Source organism: Sphaerodactylus townsendi, linkage group LG05 (assembly GCF_021028975.2).
Source record: "Sphaerodactylus townsendi isolate TG3544 linkage group LG05, MPM_Stown_v2.3, whole genome shotgun sequence".
Lineage (NCBI taxonomy): Eukaryota > Metazoa > Chordata > Lepidosauria > Squamata > Sphaerodactylidae > Sphaerodactylus > Sphaerodactylus townsendi.
The window spans coordinates 110,668,896-110,692,134 of record NC_059429.1 but is presented as its reverse complement, the minus strand read 5'-3'; the positions used below and the strand labels follow the sequence as shown (position 1 = coordinate 110,692,134).

At 44.1% G+C, this 23,239-nt stretch overlaps 1 protein-coding gene across 2 annotated transcripts in view; it reads right to left on the bottom strand.

The window, feature by feature from the left end:
• RIMS4 (regulating synaptic membrane exocytosis 4) overlaps nt 1-19,152 on the bottom strand; it is a 103,962-nt gene extending 84,810 nt beyond the window's left edge. For both annotated transcript variants that reach the window (XM_048496302.1, XM_048496303.1), the window contains exon 1: nt 18,484-19,152. In XM_048496302.1, the coding sequence (XP_048352259.1) occupies nt 18,484-18,580 (97 nt within the window). In that variant the 5' untranslated portion in view covers nt 18,581-19,152. The remainder of the gene's footprint in view (nt 1-18,483) is intronic.
• Nucleotides 19,153-23,239: the final 4,087 nt, after the last annotated feature.

Here is a 23,239-nt window from a genome sequence, read left to right as displayed (position 1 = left end):
TTGTCTAGGGAGCTGGGTATGTTTAGTCTGGGAAGGGAAGGTTAAGAGGTGACACGATATCCATGTTGAAATATTTGAAGGAATGTCATGTTGAAGAAAGAGCAAGATTGTTTTCTGCTGTTCCAAAGACTATGACACAGAGTAGTAGATTCAAACTAGGGGAAAAGAGATTCCACTTAAACATTGGGAAGATTTTCATGATGGTAAGGGCTGTTAAATGCTGTCTGCCTTGGAGAGCGGCAGAGTCTCCTTCTTTGGCAGTTTTTAAAGAAGGGCTGAATGGCCATCTGTCGGGAGTGCTTTGGTTGTGTCTTTCTACATGGCAGGGGGTGGACTGGTCAGTCCTTGTGTTCTCTTCCAACTCTATGATGCTATGAACTACAAGGCAATCTATTCTGACCGGCAGCAACTCTGCATGGTCTCAGGAGGAGGTCTTTCACATCAGCCACTACCCAGTTCTTTTAACTGGACATGCCAGGGATTGAATCAGAGACCTTTCACATGCAGCACAGGGTCTCTAGATGTACCCCTTTCCACGATTGTGGGTATCTATGGCACAGGCATTTCCTTCACCTACACCCCTTCTGGTGTCTGGTTTCAGGGCTTGTCAGTTTCAACAGCAGTTTTCCCCTTGCTTCTGTTCTAATTAACAGAGTGATTATTTGGGGGCAGGAAGCTGAGGAGGCTATGGTGAAACTGAGGCATTCCTTTGATGACGTTAATTTCACCAGAAACCAGTGAAGAGGAAGAATCATGACAGAAATGGCAAAGAGGGCTTCCGTCTGTCAGACTCTCACCAACTGTAATTTGATGAGATTGTATATCCTACACTAACTGGAGGCAGTACAGCCAAATGAGGGAGTGTCTTCTACTCTTCTTCCATGCTAGCTGGAGGGTGTGTGGTGACAACAGAAATGAGGAAAAACACAGCTATACCCTGTTCAGGAGAAAGATGACGGGAGATTGGTGTATTCATTCACCATTTCCTGGACTGTCTTTGTTCTAGAATGCTCTGCTTGAGTCTTAGTTCCCACCTAGTTCTGTCCCCAAGGCACTAGAACTCAAGTGGTGCATTCTAGAACAAAAATGCCAGATGAATTCACAAATATCCTCTCATCTTTATCCTGATCAGGGTATTGCAAGGAGTGGTAATGCTCATCTACTGAAGTGGGAGAAAACTTTCCTAGAGATCACTAAAACATTCAAACACACATAAACCTGGTCATAGTTTTAATATTATATAGTTTCTAAATCTGCCTCACTGAAAAACAATTCCCAGTGTATGCCAAAGCGTTACCAGTACAGTGGACATCCAAATTTAAACAGTGTCTAGAATGCAATTATTTAACCCTGGGAAAGGATTGAACATCAGACAGACAAGTCATATGACACAGAGCTCATAGAACTACCATTGCATAGAGGCAGTGAGAAACTGGGTGATTGAAAGGCATTGGTACCACTTAAAAGGTACCAGAAGGTACAGGAAATAAATAATGTCCCCTGCTGTCAAATCTTCTATGCTTTTAGAAACTAGCAGGTCAGGAAGAAAGCTACTTTCTTGACTTTTCAATAGGGGATTTTTTTTACATCGGAGTTATTCAAGCAAGCACCATCACCTGTGAGCTGAAGTAGAACAGTTGGAGGAAAGGTGTATCACGTGATACAATCCCTGCATCCCTGATTGGCAAGCAGTTCCAAGGGCAGCACCACTACCTATCTTGGTTTTCTTTGGAGTACAGTACACTGAAGACTGTAATTTCTTCTAAGAGTTGCATTAACTAAAATATATATCAACAGAGAAATAGTGGAGGCAAAGAGTCAGTTCAGCAAGGCAATGCATCTGCTATCCCATGCCAGATCCAGAGGGGGGGGGGGGGACAACACTCTGTATTCAAGGTGCTTCATACTTAGCCATCCATGGACCAGCCTAACAATTCACAGCCACTGAGGAATTTTAACATTCTTTTCATATAAACTTTTGGCTTTGGTCAGGTATTACACTTAAGCCTAAGCCCTTAATGAAAGACCCCTTCATGGACAGAGCCACCAAAACAGTATCTCCATATCGATAGACTGCTCAATGCTAAACAACAACAGGCATCCAACCATCTGCAGGTTTTCCTACTTCCCCCTCCTGCTGCAACTTACTGAGTCTCCTGAAGCTTTGTTCCTGGGGGTCAGCTTCATATGTTTATCTTCAGCAAACCTAAAAGTATTATAAAGATCCAAAGCCTTCTCTCCCATAATTTGTCCCATTAAATTAAAAACAGTAACAATTAATTGCACATCTATTCAAAATCCAATTAAAACTTTTTAGTTTAATTTATTCAACAAAACTGATGAACTTGACCCAGTGATACTAGCTTTTCAGTCAGGAAAATTTTTTTGAGTTTTCACCAGATTTGCCATTATGGTTCCATAGCTTGATCTATCCATGGGATCATAGAATCCATAGAACCACAAGAGCCATCAAGTCCAACCCCCTAAATAAGTGAACTTATAAATAAGTGAACAACAAGGGGCTCACCTCCAGCAACCCCCACCAATCCCCTTCCCACTTATTGCCCCCTAGATAATTTCACTGGCCCCCTTGCACTTTGAGAACTACTCATTTAAATTTACACGGATGTATTTGTTGGCCATAAAGTGAAAACCCTATTTCTATCATATGCAAAAGAAATACAGTGGAATATTGGATTTGTTTGTCTCAAAAAGGAACTAACTAAAAAGGATTTTAGTCAGGGTGGTGAGGAAAGACACTGCAATAGCAGCAATCTTTTTTGTCTGAGATTTTTAGCTTTGGAGTATGTGAGAATGAAAGTGAAATCTTTCTACCCAACTTCAATTTGCATTTTTCTCAGAATTTGGAAAGACAATACCAATACCAAAAACCAATACCAATACCAAAACCAATACCAAAAATACCAATACCAAAAACTAGACATAAGAACAGTTTTTTCCCGAATGCCATCACTCTGTTAAACAAATAATTCCCTCGATAATGTCAAACTATTTATTATATATTTATTATATAATTACTGCACTACTTTTTTCATCATTCCTATTACCCATCTCCTCCCAATTATGACTGTATGACTATAGCCTGTGCTGACATTTCATTTTATTTTATGATTTTACATTTTATGTTTTTATTACTATTGATTGTTTCCTGATTGCTTACTAGACCTATATGACAATCATTAAGTGCTGTACCTTATGATTCTTGACAAATGTATTTTCTTTTATGTACACTGAGAGCATATGCACCGGAGACAAATTCCTTGTGTGTCCAATCACACTTGGCCAATAAAGATTCTATTCTATTCTATTCTATTCTATTCTATTCTATTCTATTCTATTCTATTCTATTCTATTCTATTCTATTCAATATGAGATAGAACTAGTTCTACAAGCAGGACATTTTTCCTGGAGTCAGATCATATTTTATCCCATAATGCAACCCTTCAGTGACATAGGTATAGTTTTTTTATGGGGGGTGTTTGGGGGCAAGGCCACACCCCCACCTGCCCCTGGGGGCGTGGCCACACCTCTCCAAGCCACGCCCCTGGCCTCAGTGCTTATAAAAGCACCTTTCCGAGGCCAGAGATGGCAGACTCCCCTACCCTGCCCGCCCTGCCCCCCACCAGCTGGGCTCCCAGCTGGTAGCCAGCAGTCCCTTCTCCCTCCCTTCCAGGCAGAGGGGTAGCTAGGGAAAATGGAGCCTAGTGCAAAACCTGTGCCCCACCCCCAAAGGGTGGTTGCTGTGATGCTGAAATCCACCCCCAAACAGCATCACTTTCAATGGTGTTTAAATTAGGGAGCCCAGATTCTCCTTTTAAATCCATCTTAAAGGGAGAATCTGGGGTCCCCAGTTAAAACAACATTGAAAGTGATGCTATTTTGGGGTGGATTATCCCTTACACTGAAACAGCATCACTTTCAAGGTTTAGTCTGGGGACCTCAGATTCTCCTTTTAAATCCATGCCGAAGGGGTTGGATTCAAAAGGAGAATCTGGAGACATTTGGGCGGGGGGTACTTGCTATCAGGGCTCAATTGTTAAGCTAGCAACACCAAACTTTCAGGGTATCTTTAGAAGACTCTCCTGGTGATACCACCCAGGTTTGGTTTGTTTTGGTTCAGGGATCCAAACTTATGGACCTTCAAAGGTGTAGCCTGCATCTTCTATTAGCTCCCATTGGAAACAATGGGGGATGGGGCACCCCTTTTGGGAGTCCATAACTTTGGACTCTCTGAGCCAACCTTCACCAAGCCTGGATGGTGTCATCAGGAGACTCTCCTGATGATACCACCTAGGTTTAGTGAAGTTTGGTTCAGGGGGTCCAAAGATATGGGCCCTCAAAAGCATAGCCCCATCTACTATTAGCTCCCATTGGAAACAATGGGGGATGGGGCACCCCCTTTGAGGGTCCATAACTTTGGATCCCCAGAACCAAACTTTACCAAACCTGGCTGGTATCATCAGGAGCGTCACCTGACGACAGCCTGAAATTTTGGTGCCTCTATACTAAAGAAAGCGCCCCCTGCAGGCCAAAAACCGAAACAACACTTTAAAATACAAAAAAAACCACAAACGGGGGGCGGACCTTCAGACATGCAATGGGGGGTGAACCCGAGAACCCCCCCTTACCTACATCCTTTCAACCCTTAAAGGCAGTGGGGAATGTTTACCTTCTCATTCTGTGAAGAAGAGTGAAGAAGAGTTTGGGATGTATATCCCCACTTTCTCTCCTGTAGGAGATTCAAAGGGGCTTACAATCTCCTTGCCCTTCCCCACACAACAAACACCCTGTGAAGTGGGTGGGGCTGAGAGAGCTCCGAGAAGCTGTGACTAGCCCAAGGTCACCCAGCTGGCGTGTGTGGGAGTGCGCAGGCTTATCTGAATTCCCCAGATAAGCCTTCACAGCTCAAGCGGCAGAGCTGGGAATCAAACCCGGTTCCTCCAGATTAGAATGCACCTGCTCTTAACCACTACTGCTCCTGCTGCTGCTACACCACTACGTAGCAGCAGCTACACCACTGCTGCTACGCCACTGTGCCATACAACATACAAGATTGAATTTTTAAAAAGTTATTTATGAAATAATTGTCCTGTAAAATGTTTTCCTTCAAAAAAACGTAGTGCTTGACAGTAATTTCAGTGCCTCTATACTTTAGAATCTGGGAGCAGAATTATGACTGATAGAGCACGTGGACTGAATATGACCCACCAGCTCTCCATTATGTCCCTAAATAAGAACTATCAAGATTTTTGTTTTTGAAAAATAAGCTACACATTCTGGATAAATATTTCTAAGAGAGACAAATCCTGGAAGCCCCACGATTATGGTACCAAATAGACAATTTACTGCGCACCTTCAGAATAGCTTATCTCTTGGCCTGAACAAGTGACATAGTTTTACAAAACGGTTTTGCTGGGTAGCTTTCCTGCCCTACAACTCCGTTCCTTTATTTTTCTCCATTACCTGTTTTCTTGGCATCTTTTAAAAACTCATTGCTATTTTCTTATGTTTGCAAATCTGTCTGTTACACATAAGCAAAATAACTTCAGTATTGCATCCAACAGAAACATGCTTCTTGCGGGTCCTTAAAGCTTCACTCTTCTTTTTCAGACATAAGGTTTAATGAAGCAGGGACCCTATTGTCAGTTCCTCTTCCCACTGGAGAAATTGAGACAGTACGTGCCTCTGTGGAGGCCAGGTTATGAAGGGGAGAGGGGCCTTGAGAGAAAAGGCAGACATTCTGGGGAAGAAAGTGATTTCACAGCTGAGTAATCCTCATAAATCCACCACATAACTCCTATCTCTGTAAATACACAGCATAAATCTCAGTCAGTCCTTCCCATATCTCCTTGAAGATGCCCAGCTATCCTCAAGAGCGGAGGATTAACAGTAATACAACTTCACTCTCCCATCCATAGCGGCTGGGACAAATTTGCTTCTGTCCCTTCAGAAGAATGGGGTTGGGGTTGGAGCAAGGGTTACCAACAGGCCTGGAGAGAAATATTATGCTTCTTTAATGTGATGTTATTTACCAGGTGAAGGTATTTACCTCCATGCCATGAACAGCTTCAGCTGCCCATTTTACATATTAAGCCTCTATTAAAGGGCCAGGACAGAAAGGCTTGCGGTATCTTGTGCAACCTGGCCAATGAGAAGAGAGAGAAATGTGACACAGCATGAATATTACTCCCACTCTGTAGGCACTCCATCGCCAGCATATGTTACCAGGTTCAGTTTAAGGCATTGGCTATTGCAGACAAAGTCCTTTATGGTCTTGGGCCCTCGAATTTGCAAAACCACCTCTCTCCGAATGGTCTGCCACAGCAACTTTGCTCAAGACTCTAGGAGCTTCTGCAAGTGCCAGTTTGCGAATGGGCAAAATCAATTGTGGTGCCTGCTTTTTTTTGGAACAGCCTGGCCAATAAAGCAAGGAAAGTTCCCACTCTCCTGGCCTTCTGTGTTCCATGCAAACCTAAACTACTCAAAAGGGCTTTTCTGCACAGTGAATAGGGTTGCTCTGCACAAAATAGATTCACAATTTTGTTTGGATAAATGAGTAAGGACTGTTAACTATACTGATGGGTTTAACTTATAACTGGATCCCATTTATATAGTTTCTGTACTGCTTAATGTGTCCTGTGAACACTTATGCTGTGCTTCAGTTTTTTCTGGTGGTTCCAGACTTCTTTATATATTTGAGGGTAGGTTTTCACCAGTTCTGTGCTGCAGTTTTTTGGGGAGGAAATTAACAGTGGTCTTTGATTAGCAGGTTGGTCAAGTCCCCATTAGAGCATGGGTCACACATGCAAAAGAGTGAGGTGGTAATGAGGTAGAACCACGTGGAGATGATGGAATAGAATAAACCATTTTAGATTGCAGGGAAAGGGTCATGTTTCAGAATGCTCCTTTCTTTTTAAGCACTCCCTGCCACTAGATTATCCAGTACAGATGTTAAGCAAGTTTTCTTTTTGTATGGAGCTTTTCAGACACAGGAACATTCAGACAGGAACCTGACACCTGAAGTCTGAAGTGGTTCAGTTCCTTCTATAGCATTCCACCATCTCATTCCTACCTTGTTTCGCTGTATGTGTGCATCAGCCCTTGGAGTCCCAATTAGCAAACACTATGCAAGTTGAGCAGTTTCTTTGCATGCTAGACATTGTCAATTCCAACAACCCTCCTCAAGGTCTAGTGTGCAAAGTCTACAAATTTCATCTTACCTAAACTTTCAAACTTGACTCTGGATAAAGGCTTGGCGAATGCACCTGCAATAATTCCTTCTGTACAACAATACTGCAAATCAACAAGCCCTTCTTCATTCAGGTTTCTCATGAGATGATGCTTTTCTTTATATCCATGAGTTTTATCTTCTTCAGATATGCAAGCTTTTTGCATCCTTGGTTGTCTTCACAAAAGTCACATGGGTTTGGGTTCATCTATCCCGAAGTCCTGCATCAGTTGCAGTATTCATTTTAGTTGTTGGCATGCCTCAACTGCAGACATATTCAGCTTCAGCCAAAGATACAGCTATGCTTTATTGCTTTCTGCTGCTCCAACTGATTGCTCCAACTTCATAAAAGAACAAGCGTTCAAGGGTTGACTTTCTGTCTTTTGAATCTTCTGCCCAGTGTGTGTCTATGTATCCCTCCAGCCTTGGATTCTCGCTTGTTGGCAACTTTAGTTTCAGATGAGTAATGCCATGTAGATATCTGGTAAGCCTCTCGACTGCAATCCAATCTCTTGTGTTTGGTGACTCAGTATTTATGCATAATGTCCCCATGGCTGCTGTTATATCAGGTGCATCAGGGTGCTTATGTACAGCAATTCCCCAATTGCTTCTCCATAGTGCTTGTTATCAGGTAGAAGTTAACGGTTTCCTTCCTGATTTTGGTCATTTGTTTCCATAAGAGTTCTGAGTGGTTTAGCATCTTTCATATTCATAAAGCTCAGGAATCCCAAGATTTTCTGCTTTGGTTAAGAAGATAGCTCCCATCTTCTTCCCTTTCTATTTGTATTCCAAGATAATGGATATTTTGTAGTTTACACTTCCACTTCTTGATTGAAATGTTGAACTATTTCATCACAGTCCTCTCTTTTCATAGCTAGAATTAGTTCATCCACATATGTGAAAATGTAAGTCCATTTGTTGTCTCGGTTTCTTCAATACAGACAAGGGTCTGCTTGTTCAAGTCCTTTGGTAAGCATTTGATGAAGTTTCTCATTCCAACACCTGGCAACTTACTTTAGTCCATGGATGCTCTTTTGTAGTTTGCACATGAGCGTCTTGCCTTTATATTGCTCAAATCCTGGTGGCTGCTCCATACAGACTTCTTCCTTTATCTCCCAATGAAGAAAGGCAGTTTTTACATCTAGGTGCTCCACTTGCATCTTCCTTGCTGCTGCAGTGTTTAAAAGTAGTCTCAGTGAAGTATATCTCACCACTGATGCAAAGGTTTCATTGTAGTCCTCTCCAAATTTTTGAGAGTAGCCTTTACTAACTAGTCTTGCTTTGTATCGTTGTGCTTCCCCTTCTGCACCATGCTTGGCTCTAAAGATCAATTGACACCCTACTGTCTTCATTCCAGGTGGTAGTTCTGAAAGTGACCATGTTTTATTTTCAATTAGTGCATCCATTTCTTCCCCTGCAGCTTTTCTCCACCTTTCTGCTTCTCTGGGAGCCTTCTTGCAATATCTCCCCCACACCCTTTGCAATGTAGTTAATAGTCTAGAAGAGGAGCCAATTTATTTCTGCTCTTCCCTGTTTTTTCTGTGTTTTTATATCTGCATGATCCCCAGGTATGCTCTGGGTAGCCAAATCACCCAACAGTTCTTTCTTCATTTCAATATAGTAAAGAAAATGCAAATCATAAGTGTGCAATAGAAGCATCTCTTTCTATCTCTCTTAAATTCCAAAGTGAAATTAGCAACATCTTTGAGTGGCTCCATTAGCTGGGTACAGGGGCAGGGTGGTGCACAAATTTGCTTGGAGGGGCAGAGAGGTGGGCTAAGGAAGTGCCTTTCCCTACAAATTTTATGTTCTAGAATACCGCTTTTGTAAGCTGATATTCTTTTGTCTTTTTCCCTCTTGGTGGGGAATCAAGACTCCCCAACGAACAAATAATATATACACAGCTCAACTATCCAAAGGTCATCAAAGAGACCTCTACACATGCTCATTCAGGAAACTCTTGTCATCTCAATTCACTGCTTGCGGATCGGCTTCTAAGGTTTTAACTGTTCAGTAGATAGAACAATGGGGGGGGCGGGATGAAAACCCCTGGCAATCAAAGAATGCAGGATCCTTCTGGCTGGTAAAGGGGAAAAGCAGCAAAGCAGACTGCAGCTCAAAAAGCCCTTTCAGTGCTGATGAACTGAGATGACAGCCCCAGCCTTCACTGGCCAAAAGAAGTATATGATTTCCGCCACTCTGTACAAACACACACTTTCTGTAAATAAAATCAATGCACAGTACTCATGATTGGAACATAAAAATAGCAAAAATATTTACTGATAATAGAACAGGACCAGTGTAAGGGAGATTTGAAGACCTTCAACAATAACCTTCCAAAGCAATATTTCCTTAGCCCTGCAATCAGCCATATAATCACACAGCTATGTTGAATTCTTTGCCTACCATTTGTAATTCAAAAAGGAAAGCAAGGGCAGCACAGCAAATCAAAACAACCAGTCCCATGTGAGAAATCTGCTAACCAAAAATGGACAGACACATAAGCCAATGGGAGTGTTAAATTGCCCCATCCTTCCAGAGCAAGAGCAAAACAAAACAAAAATTCAGAATTCCTGGAACTGGAATATTAAAAAATCTAAAATCGCCTTTAAAAAAGGGGGGGGGACAAAGGGGAGGAAATAAATCTTTTTAAAAGAATGGTGACTATCTAAAAGCACCTAGAGAACAAAGAGTACAGAAAAAACTACAAGTCCACAGCCACACACCCCAGAAAACCCACAACTGCCAGTACAGAACCTCAGTTTTCACTGCCTTTGGTTTTCATCGGTTTCGGTTTTCATCGATTTTTTCAGTGAAAAATTTGTCTCGGTTTTCATTGACTTGCCTCTGTTTTCATCAATTTGCAGTAAGGTGCAGGGGTTTGTGGAGAAAAATCACCTGGACAAAGCTGTTGCAGGCCGTCTCTGCAACTTGTTTAATGACAATGTCTTGCCCCATTTCAGACAAATCTTAAAGAGGCGTCAGAAACAGACCTCTTTTGGACAGCTTTCTGGTGTGACATTGGTCCACTGGCTCTGAAGCTGGTCCTAGTGTTATTGTTTGTTACTGTTTTCAGCATTAAACACTGTGTTTATTCACCAAAAATGTGTTTTTGGCATGTTTTTTGCAGTGCCTAGAACGGAATAATTGGATTTACATTGATTCCTGTGGAAAAGTTTGCCTCGGTTTTCATCGATTTAGGTTTTCATCGATTCTTTTCAGACGGATTACCAACGAAAAACGAGGTTCCACTGTATTATTATTTTCCAATGATAGAGCTTTTGGAGTATTCAAGGGACTTCACACATATTAGTATCTTAGTCATTCTTACAGGTTGTCCAGCAAAATCAGTCACTTTAATTTATTAGTCATACTCTAATAAACAGCATGATAGGGCATATGAATCTGCTTTATACTGAGTCAGGCTAGTGATCTATCAAATATTGTCCGCTTTGACTGGCAGCAGCTCTCCAGTGGAAGCTCTAGTCACCCCAGCCGTTAGCACACAGAATAAGGCAGGTGCAGCATGAGATATAGGAAGGGGGGAAGCATGGGAACCCTGCCTCAGTGGCCACTGCCCAAGGACCCTCTGCCTCAGGCAAAAAAGGCGGCTAAGAGAGTTGCCTGAAAATTGGTCCACTGAGGTGAATCCCAATGGAAGAGCCCCCCAGACAACCACTTTCCACCTCCGCACCCAGCAGACTAAGAAGGACTCCATCATCCACAACGCGCCACTCACCAGCACACTCACCACAGTCACTGTCGGAAGTCAGCTCTCCAGTGTTTCAAGCAGAGGTCTTTCATATCACTTACTACTTGATCATTTTAAATGGAAAAGTCAGGGTTTGAAAGTGGAATCTTGTGCATGCTTAGAAGATGCTTTACCACTGAGTCGTGACCCCATCTCCAGGCAGTTTCCCATCCAGCCACAGACAAGGTCTACATCCAGACCTGGTTAGCTTCAATAATGTCATACATCATGTGCCTTCTGACCATGCTGAGACCATGAAATGTGTCTCCATGTTGCAGATGAGTGGCTTGTCAGAGGTCATCTATTAAGTGCATGACTAAGGTAAGTGAGGGTTCCCAGTAGGGTTGCCAGCTCCAGGTTGGGAAATATCTGTAGATTTTGTTGATTATGAGCCTGAGGAGGGTGGGGAGAATGAACCATGACAGCCACATACATACAAAACAGGCTACCCATGAAAGCCACAAACACGATACTGTATGAGCCATGGCATAACTGTAAACTTATTGTACTCTATTTGCATGTGTTTGGGAGCAAGGTCTAAACATACATTCCAAAAGATAAAAGGTCTAAGCTAGATGATAGGACCACAGAAGAACAATGGTAGGATACTCAGCTAAGAGGCTATATGATTTTAGATCCAAACATCAACAAGATAAGCATCGGCAGAGCAGTTCACTTTGTTGAAAGCCAAAAAGGTCCGACTTCAGAGGGGTCAAGTGAATAGCCAGAAGGGAGGGAGTTGCTGGCCTTTAAGTTTACCCCTTATGTGTCTGGTTAATTGCTGCCTTCCTATTTTATGATAGCTTAATCGCCATAACATCTAGGTTGGGTTTAAAAAATTTTATATATTCTACTGCATTTATTTTATTACTGTAAGCTGCCCTGAGCCCATAAGGAGAAGCGTGGCATATAAAACCAATAAAATAAATAAATAATGCCACAGAGTCCACCTTCAAAAGCGGACACCTTCTCCAGATGAACTGATCTCTGCCATCTAAGATTAACTGTTATCTGGAGATCTCCAGCTACCACCTGGAGGTTGGCCACCTTAGTTCTTAGTCAGAGTTATGCACTGTATTATTAGATCTTTTACAAGGTGATAACGGGAGGAACAGATGAGACACGCCTGAAGCCCATGTGACCCTAGGAACAAGTCCTGTGTTCTCGTTTTCTCCTAACTGATTGACTCTTACTAAAAAAATAAAAGAAGGACTCCAAATCTGACACAGCCCTTTCCAGTAATCCTGGTTCTATCTGTTTTAATGATCTAAATCTGAAATTTGATTGGATGCATGTGCCAGTAAAGTTTGCTTAGAGGCATGTGAGGACTGGGACAGATGCCAGTGTTTCAGTGGACTTTGGCAAGGAGCTACACAGTTTTTTTCAGTGGGTGCTTATCTCACAAAACACCCACCCGCAGTACAATACATCAACCACATCTTTGCATAACAAGTTCCACCCAGACACTGACTGATTGGTTCTCCACCCTGGGACATGGACAATATATACCCCAAACATTCCCTTCTCTCTGGACACAGTGTGTAACAGACTTCCCTCTACGATACACCTCTGAAGATGCCAGCCACAGATGCAGGTGAAACGTTAGGAACAAGATCCACCAGACCACAGCCACACAGCCCGAAAAACCCACCAGAACTATATGCATTGGGTTTATTTTATTTTATATGCCCCCTTTCCCCTTCCGGGTGTAGGATGGCTAACAACATTTCATAAAACATTAAAATCCATACATAAATAACATTTACAAACAGTCCTACCCATACTAAAATCTTCTCAACTAGACAGCAAAGTTCATTAAAAGCAGTTCTATCTCCCTGGAGGAAAAAAGTGTGGCAGATGAGGGAAGATGAAAGAGGGAACATTAGAAGTAGCATGGTGAGAGAATGTGCATGGCCAATAACTAGGAAACTGCTTTATATCTCACTTTTAAGCTTTTAAAATCCTGACGCAGTTTGGGCTTTAAATGTTGGAAGGAACATCTTTCCCAGGGACCAAAGTAAATGAATAACTCTATCACTTTTAGCAAACACAAATTGAAAGGTTTTGTTTTTGTTTTAAATGCTAATTGTTGTTTCATACAGACTTGCACCGTTTCTCACAAACCCATGATTTCTGCCTTTAGACCTGCATCGTATTCAGGCTAATCAGGAAGCTGGATTCTAACCTCCATTTGCTTAAAGCTTGTTGTGATTCTTTGGTATTCATTTTGTTCTGAAGCTCACTTAATTTTCTATAGACTCCTCTACAAATAACCAGATCACTTCCTTGCTTCAGAAAAGCAGTGGAATGACCAAAAAATATACTGGACTACTATGGCACTGCACAGACTAAGAAAAATTTGGTGAAGCATAAACTTTCTCATGTTTATTTTTGCAGCAATTGACTACCATGGCTGCCCCACTGAACAGCAGCACCTGAACCTAGATTACTGTCTTAATTAACAGTGCGTTGATATGGGAGTGAGAGGTGTGTGGAACAGTGTAGGGTTCCATGTGATGGGGAGGGGGTTGTTACACAATTTATCATTTGCTGCCCGTGACAGCCGAACAACCTAACATTTTTCTAATGCTGTATAAGTGCATTGCAGAACATACAGTTCCATGCGCAACTAAAACAGTCACCCTAAACGGGTGTTGAAACAGGTCTTGTTGGTCACCAAAGTGCTACAGGAGTAATTGTTCTACTCCAAATCAATATGGCTACCTTCTGAAACTGAGAATATTCAGAATCCTACGCAGGTCCATTCACTGGACCTTAATACCAGGAAAGTGTTGTATTTTCAGGATTGCAGTTGTATAGAGAGAAACTTTACAATCCCCCTTTCCCTTTTTCCCAGTCACCATTTTAGAGACATCTTCAATTCCAATTTCCATGCAAATATCTACTTAGCCATTTCCTGCTAAAGTCACTTGACCTGCTGTTACTGCTGCTGTTACATGAACGCAGAAGCCCCAAATAAGTTGAAATTGATTACTGTATTGTTGATTTTGCCAACATTTTTTTAACTGCAGTGGAAAAAACAAAAATGTATTTCCTTTCCCTTCCCACAAAGCAATGTGTGTTGGAGACAGGCTGTGCATGACATGTTTTATTTTTGAGAAACAAAATTTACTAGATTTCCCTCTACCTTTCTAATCCCACAAGTTTAAATATAACAATAACAATTTTAAAATAGAAAGACCAAAGGATACAGCCACTTAACTTCAAACTAATTTTGCCCTGAACTGTAGAAGGATCATATTTTTCTTCTTCACCATCACATTGTGAATTAGGTGGAAAGATGGGGACCCTCAGCAAATTATTAAGCAAGGTTTAGGACTGAGAAGATTCGAACCCAAGTCTATAATCATTTTGGGGTTAGGAGGCCAGATTGGCCAAGACATTCTGGAGGTTTTTTCCCTTGCTCTGGGCATAGAGCATGGGTCACAGGGGAATCAGGGGTGGGGGGTGGGGTAGCCAAGAATTCCCTGCATCATGCAGGGGGTTGGGCCCTCTGGGGTTGCTTTCAGCTCTATTTTTCTATGTTTCTAAGTTCAAAATTCTATCCAATCAATAGCACCATGAGAAAGAATAACTGTATTGCCATCCAGCAAATATTCACAGTTGTGAATAATTCCAAATTGTGTGGATCTCCATCTTTACTCAGCCTCAAATGAACATACAAAAATATATATATTTGAAAAGCCAGATTCCAGTTTTAGGTTAAGTAAACTCTTCCATTTTGGGGGCCATAAAATATTACTGTCAGCATTTGTTAACATCTAGCAATGCAGTCCTGAGCAAAATAGCACCCTTCTTAAGGCCATTGAAGTCAGTAGGTTTTTGACAAGTATAACTCTATTTAGGACTGCACAGCTTTGTTAAAAAAAAAACCCAGCAAAGACTCAGGATTCATCTACGTCAATTGTTTTGATTTGCATCACAGATAAAGTGTGCAGCCTAGAGATCATCCCTTGACCTGCCTTGAATGATGTTCAAATTCAATGTCATAATTTTAACAGGTGCTAAACTTTGCGTGGTTTTCTCTATTCTTGTTTGGGCAGATATTACACACCTTCTCTCACTTGGGCCATATTCTTTATAAAAATTAAAATATGGGCATTTTCACCTGTTCATCTGTCCAATAAACTGATTCCTTCCCCAGCAAAACAGACCTCATGCTGCCTGCCTGGAGGTTTTATCCTTGATATTACACAACGTTCTCCTGCTGAACAAAGTTACCAGTATAAGAGCATAAGTGCACAACTGTTTGTGCATTAACTATGACATTTATAAGAAAGGAAACTGTCTTGACCCAAAGGCCCCACAGTTCCAGGTATCAGAAAGAACATACCGACAAGGAAGCTACAAACAAAAGGCGTGTACTGACTTTTATCCGCCCACTCCCCTACAAATGGCATGAAAGAATATGCAAGCTTCTGGGTTCTCCAGAACTTTTCATTGGGGTGGATATGGGGAGAGGGGACAAGGTGTCTCAAGTGTTTCCTCTTCTTTTTCTGGTTTTTTTAAAAAAACATTTAGTCTTATGAAGAATTCTGGAGAACTTTGAAATTCATGTGTTGTTTTGTGTCATTTGGCTTGGTCTTACAAAAAAAAATAGTGGGTTGGGGCCGACTAAATTTTCAGCTAATGGAGAGTTTCCACTGTTACCTCTTCCTGCTGCAGACCCCACATTTTCTTCTAATGCTGTTCTTAAGGGTCCCTGGTTCCTCAAGAACAGCAGTTCAGGGAGATCAATCGGTTGCAATGAGGGTGGGGGAAGCTGGGAATATTCTGTTCCAATGACAACAGTGTCTTGTGTGAGTTAAAAAATTAGTTTGGATCCAACCCATTACTTTTTATTAAAGGTAAACAGTCAGTATGATCTACAGGCCAGAACACAGGATTAGGATCTGGAAGATTCAAATCCTCATTCTGCCATGGAAGTTGGCTGGGAGACCTTGGCCCTGTCACATACACTCAGCCTAACCTAGAGTTGCTGTGAGGAGAAAATGGAAGAAGGAAGAATGACGCAAGCAGCTTTAGGTCTTTGTTGGGAGAAAAGCAGGGTAGGGATATTTAAATAAATAAATTACTTGACTTCAGGTTTTGGATTTTTATAAGGATCATGCTTAACCCAGCCAAAAAGGAAGGCTAATGGGATATCAAGAGACAAACACTGATGGGCTATATAGTAAAAGAAATGTTCAAAACTACTGTAGAAAAGTACTTGTTTGAATAGACACAATCTTGTTCCTTTGAATAGCCTTAAATGCACTAGTGATTTGCTCTGTTGCTCGATTCCTAGAAGAGAGGCCAGATTTGCTAAATCCTCTCTCCTTTCACATCAATATCCATGACCAGTACATATTTATTTTAGCTGCTTGAATTGATTGCTGCCCAAGGTGCAAGTGAGACATCTCCTTATTCCCAAGGAAAGGTAACCTTCCTACCACACTGGCAAGGTGGGAAATTTATTTATTTAGTTTATTTATTTAGTTACATAATTTCTCCCCAATGGGGACCCAAAAATTGTTCTCCTTTTCTTCTTATTATTATCAACACAACCCTGTGAGGTAGATTAGTTCTCAGTATGAGACTAGCCCAAGGTCACCCAGCAGACTTCCACGGCAGAGTGAGGATTCGAGCTATGGTCTCTCAGATCCTAGTTCAATGCTCTAACCAGCACCCCATGCTGACTGTTAATTGCCTTGATGCTTCTCCCCACCCCAGTAAGAACAATTTCATATATTCTGCAAGGCAAACCTGGCTTGCTGCTCAGAGAACACTAAAAAAAAAAACCGAAGCCAGTTCTGGCTCCTGGATGTACCTGTAGTAGACCTATTTCTAATTTTAAACTTTATTATAATTGATTAAATAAGGTCAATTTAGTCTTCCTCCCACACCCCAGCACTCCCCCTTCCCTCTGAAAAATCACCTAGTCACACAATTAGTCTATCAGTTCTAACCAGGTAATAAAGGAATCAGTATCTCTATTCCCAACACTGTGATATTTCAGATCGTACACTGGGAATTAAGGCTCATTTATTTCAATAAAGCTTACTTTTAACACACACACCCTTCAAAACATTTATTTTCCTAAGCCACATGCAAGTGTTTTATTAATTATGGTCAGGGTTATTTATTCTGAAAGCCACAGCTCTCACCATGGAACAGCTAGGGTGATGTGCTTTGTTTTTATGAAACTGGCACTGGTAGTGCGCCAATACATGGAACGAATGTACAGTCAGAGAGCTCCCCCCCCCCCAAGTTCAAGTCTTCCTTTTCATCCTGTTATCCAGAAGACTGAGGAGCTTAACAGGAAGATTAAAACTCACAACCTGCTTTTGCGAATGCATTGATTTCAGAGTAAACCAAAAGGCCAGAGATCCTTTGGATCCTCCTAAGAACTTTAATTCCTCCTTTAATCCTTGTGCACTAACTCAAGGTCCCAACACTTGTGGCAGGGAGTGACAAGCAGCTGTCGAGGAGGGCTATCAATCCTTCACACAGAGTCAGGCAGATACTGAGCTGAGGCATTTGTGGTCATGTCTTGTGGAAGGCCAGGCAGCAGAGCTCCCAGGATCCATCTTGCAATCCTCCTTGTCCTGCAGGCCAAGAAGCCCCATGGACAGCCTTGGTGCTGAGTCCACAAACACAGCTCAAAACACCCAGGAAGAGAGAAAGACAGCACAGGGCCTGACCCACTCACCTGGCTGGGACCACTGCCTCCAACTTCTGCTCGCCCTTGTTTTAATTTCCTATCATCATCCAGCAACATTTGTAGGTCAGCTTCCAGCACCCACCAGTCAACCCACTCCGTTCATTCATTTGGCCACACAGCTAGCCGTAACATGTTGTTTCCACTGGACACAATTGGGCTCTCGCTCTTCCTTTTTCCTGTCCCCCAAATGCCCTTGGCCCCTGCAATATTAACCTGCCCCCACTTTCTCTCTTTGGAGTTTCAGTCATTTCCCTCCAACAAAGAGTGCATAGGGCTCCCAAAGTGTGAAAGAAGGGGGTGGGGGAGCTCTCCATCAGCAGCACACCAAAAACCCCTCTTTCCCTTCCATTCATGATTCCCCCCTCCCCCTTGCTGGAAATGGGTGGGAGGGTGAGGTGTGGAGAGTGCAACTTAATGCATTCCACAATGGAAGGGGATGGAAACAGCCTCTGTCACCCTGCGTCCCCCGCCCCTCGTGGGCTAATTCTGCTCCCCACCACACCTGGAAGCCAGATCCAGTTCAAAAGGGTGCAGGAGAAAAATACCATCATATAGTGGTGGGCTATTGTTAAAGGGGAGCAATAGGAGGGGGTCCCTTGAGTTAGATGATCCCTTGAGTCCAACCTGGGTTTCTTATCTCCCCCCCCCCCCCAATTCCCCAGGCTGGAGGCTCCAGTCCCTGCAAAACTGCGGTTCGCCAGGCTGTGTGTGGCTTTCCTCCCTTCCTGCCTGCCTTGCCTTGCAGCAAGCGAGCCTTACCGGTGTCTTCCTCGTCGAAGCTGTTCATGCAGGGGAAGTAGATGGCCAGGGCTTCGAAGGAGGCGGACAGGCTGAGGCGGCTCTGCGAGCGCTCCATGAACAGCCCGGAGCCCGGGGCGGCCCCGGGGGCTTCGGGAGCCGCCGCCTGCGGCTTGGCCAGCTTCGACGCCCCATTCTTCACTCGGAGCACCGCCCGCGGCGTCTTGGCTGCTGTGGGGGGGCCTCGGCGAGGCGCGAAAGGAGATGGGGGGCAGCGGGGGGCAAGCGGGGCAGGGGCTCCCCAGCAGCCGGGGCAGGGAGGCGAGCGCCGAGTACGGGACGGGGGCTGCTGGCCCTCGAGGGGTGCAAGATGCTGCCAGCCGGAGCGCGCGTCGTCCTTCCCGCGGCTGTGCCAGGAGGCTCCGAGATGCTGCTGCTGCTGCCGCAGCTGCCGAGAGAGGGATGCGGGGATGCAGGACCGCGCTGGTCCCCCCCGATGCGGACGTGAGGATGGAGAGCGATGCTCCGGACCGCTGGATGCTCCCGCTCTTGCTGGGGAGGCCGGAGGGTACCGAACCACCTGCTGCCCCCGGGCCACTCGCTGCCTGCAGAGCCAGGCACGTCCGGCTCGGCTGGGCTCGGCTTAACTGGCTTGCGGCGTCCCTGGCCGGCGGGCTGCGCTTCCTTCGGCTGCCCTCCGCTCACTGGCCCTTCATTCAGCCCAGCGCCAGGGGCGGGGGCTGCCGTGAAGTCATTCTTGAAAGGCAGGGCGGCCAATCGGAGCCGAGTGGCGGCGGAGCGGGAGACACTTTCCTTAAAGGAGCCGGGCGATTGGGCTTGGAGACGGGGGGAGTCGCCAAGGGAGGGGGACAGAGCATGCTCCCCCGCCACTTGGCAGTCCAATCAGGCGACGACCGGGATTCTTTTGCCCTGCACGTTTGCCCTGCGGGTTGGAGGAGAAAGTGCCTTCGAGCATGGGCAGAGAGCTTTCAGAAAGACTCTAACTGTGCAAAAGGGCCAAGTTCAGCAAAGTGGTGGTCTTGCTTGTGTCTTTGGGTGTGATTGAAGGGCGTGGTGGGAACTGGTCCAGCAACTCTGCTGGAGCCTCGGGGCTACTTGGCCCAGACCCCTTATCTGCCATGGCAGTTGGTGTCAGCTCACCTCTTGCACTTGTCTCCTCTTGCAGTACTTCCAATCTGGTGGATGGTGCAGAGAGTGAGCGCATGCCCCTTCCTGGCCTCGAAGGAGGAGGAGGAGGATTTTGGATTTATATCCCCCTTTTCTCTCCTGTAGGAGACTCAAACGGGCTGACAATCTCCTTTCCCTTCCCCCCCCCCCCCCCCCAACAAATACCCTGTGAGGTATGTGGGGCTGAGAGAGCTCGGAAAAGCTGTGACTAGCCCAAGGTCACCCAGCTGGTGTGTGTGGGAGCCCACAGGCTAATCTGAACTCCCCAAATAAACCTCCACAGCTCAAGCGGCAGAGAGGGGAATCAAACCCGGTTCCTCCAGATTAGAATGTACCTGCTCTTAACCATTATGCCACTGCTGCTCCCTTACAGCTGTACATCCCTTCAGTGCTGGCTTGGGGCACAACAGGAGGCACTCCACTTTATTTGCTCTAGGATCCTTTTAACTCTCCACTTTGCTCCTGCTAGTTGTAGTGTTGGAGCAGAACAGAGGAGACCCAGGTTCAAGGAGGTAGGTGGATGGGGGGTTTCCCAGGTTCAACCCCCCCCCCCCTTGCATGTCTGAAGCTCTGCCCCCAGTTTGTGTGCGGGTTTTTTTTTTTGAATTTTTAGTGTTTTTTCAGTTTTTGGCCTGTATGGGGTGCAGTTTTTAGGCTAGCAGCACCAAAATTTCAGGGATTTGTTGTGAGACTCTCCTGATGATACTGCCCAGGTTTGGTGAGGTTTGGTTCAGGGGTCCAAAGTTAGGGACTCCCAAAGGGGGTGCTCCCATCCCCCATTGTTTCCAATGGGAGCTAATAAAAGATGGGGGCTACACTTTGAGGGTCCATAACTTTGGACCCCTTGAACCAAACTTCACCAAACCTGGGTGGTATTATCAGGAGAGTCTCCTAAAGATCCCCTGAAAGTTTGGTGCTGCTAGCTTAACAATTGCACCCTTGACAGTAGGTACCCCCCAAATTTCCCCAGATCCTCCTTTTAAATCCACCCCCTTCGGCATGGATTTAAAGGGAGAATCTGAGGTCCCCAGTTTAAACATTGAAAGTGATGCTGTTTCTGGGTGAGGGATAATCCACCCTAAAACTGGGGACCTCAGATTTTCCCTTTAAAGTGGATTTAAAAGAAGAATCTGGGTTCTCTAGTTTAAACACCATTGAAAGTGATGCTGTTTGGGGGTGGATTCCAGCATCACAGCGGCTGTCCATTGGGGGGACTCAGATTTTGCACTGGGCTTCATTTTTCCTAGCTATGCCTCTGGCAGGAGGGGAGGACAGAAGGGACTGCCGACCGCCAGCTGGAAGCCCAGCTGGTGGGCGGGCAGGGAAGACTGCCATCCCTGGCCTCAGAGAGCTGCTTTTATAAGCACTGAGACTGAGGGTGGGGCATGGGGAGGAGGGGTCATGCCCCCAGGGGTGGATGGGGGTGTGGCCCCGCCCCTGAACCCACCCCATAAAAAAATCTATACCATTTCACTGCCCAGGTTCAAATGCTTACTCACCCAAGAACTCAATTGATGCCCCTGAGCTAGTCAGGGACTGTCATCCTGACTACCTTACTGGGTAGCTGTGAGGACAAAGATCTTTTCACTGCCTTGAGCTTATTACAAAAATGTAAAAGGGAAATCTGAGAAATCTCCAGTTGTCATAGTTAGCTGCCCTGAGCCTGGCGTCAGGTGGGAAAGGTTGGGATAGCAAGTCCCAAAAATAAGAATAATCACAGTGATCGAGGACCAGAAAGTCACTATCATAGACATAGCAATATATGATGACAGCAGGGTTGTTCAAAAAGAACATGAGAAGGTCACATGATTTTAAAACTGAAATTCAGCGACTATGGCACAAACCACCTGAGATTATCCCAGTGGTAACTGGCACCCGCAGCCTTTTTGAGCCTGTTGCCACTTTTGGAATTCTTATACAATTTGGTGTGCTCAGCCACATGGATTCCACAAAATGGCTGCTACAGGAGGAAGAGCCAGCAACAAAATGGCTACCATGATTTACCTTCAGCTACGACACAGTGAAGGTGCTTTTGCTGTATTGGTAGCTATTGCCAAAGAAACATTTTTTAAAATCTGCATAACAAATCTCAGTGGCCAATGTACATGTGTATAATTTGATTTTGATTTTGTTTTCTTTTTGCTAACCTAATGGCCGTAATAAAATGGTCTGTCCGTCTGTCCGTCCGTCCATCCGTCCATCCATCCGTCCAATGGCCAAACAGATGCTGTGGTGGCAAAAACCCCATCAGGCACTACCAACTTTCAAAGGTGATTTGGTGGGCCCCAGGAAAGCTGGTGGCAACTCTCAGGCACCATGCTGGGGATCCCTGACAGAGTCCCCGAAGGAAAAAGGGACTATAAATGAGACAAGACAACAAACAATTGCCTGTGTAAACTGGTTGCTGTGGGTTTTCCAGGCTGTGTGGTCTGGTAGATCTTGTTCCTAACGTTTCACCTGCATCTGTGGCTGGTATCTTCAGAGGTGTATCACAGAGGGAAGTTTGTTACCAGACCACAGCCACACAGCCTGGAAAACCCACAACAAACACTTGAATCCGACCGAGAAAGCCTTCGACGATGCCTGTGTAAAGTTTAGTCAAGTGGCAGCCAACATGGCAATCCCATAGGGTTTTCCAGGCAAGAGACTAACAAAGGTGATTTGATATTATCTTTATTTGCATAACCACCCTGGTATTCCTCTGTGGTCTCCCATCTAAATACTAACCAAGGCCAACTCTGCTTAGCTTCTGAAATCTGCCAATATTAGGCTGACCTGGGGCCATTTAGATCAGAACAACGAACAAATTTATATAATTTGTTCGTTGTTCTGATCTAAACACAAAAATCACCAGGATTCTTTGGGAGAAACTGAAAAACTACTGTTAAAATAATACATTTATAACACTGATGTACTCCAATGAGAGCTGCTTTTGCAGTGTGGATCAACTCACAGATGGAAATGGAGATTCAGTCAGTTTTTCGCAGCAATGTGTTTTGGGAGAGAGCAGGGAAATTGTCATTTGGGAAAGGAGGGGCTGAACTGATAATATTGTAGCTTTGGATATTGTTTTTCCTATTTAAATACCTGCTCAATTCCACAAGCAAAATCTCTATGTAGTGAAAAGCTTTGCTTGCTGATTTCTTCAAATCAAGCTGCTGTTAGCATCCCAGGAGCAAAGGAGGGCATTTTTTTTCTCTGACCAGTTGATAATTCTAAAATTGTCTTGAACTTCCTATTGCTCAGAGCAGAAAAAAATCTTAAAGACTTGGAGAGTTATTGATGGGCCTATTTTGGAGATGTATTGATGGATTAATTTTGAGGATATATTGATGGCTTTGTTTCATCAAGTGCATGAGATGGATTCTTTGTTATAGCAGTTCTGAATGGTCGCTGTGATTACCTTGTATTCTTCTGAGTTTTGTGATAAATTGTCAGTGAATACTTCATGCATTCCATGACTTTCTAACCCCATTGTTCACAATGTCTTTTTCTTGCCTTCTGCTATGTATATATTTTGCTGACTAAGGATGCACTTTATGTATCTGATGAAGCCTATGCTTTGTCCACAGAAGCCTGTGCTTTAATA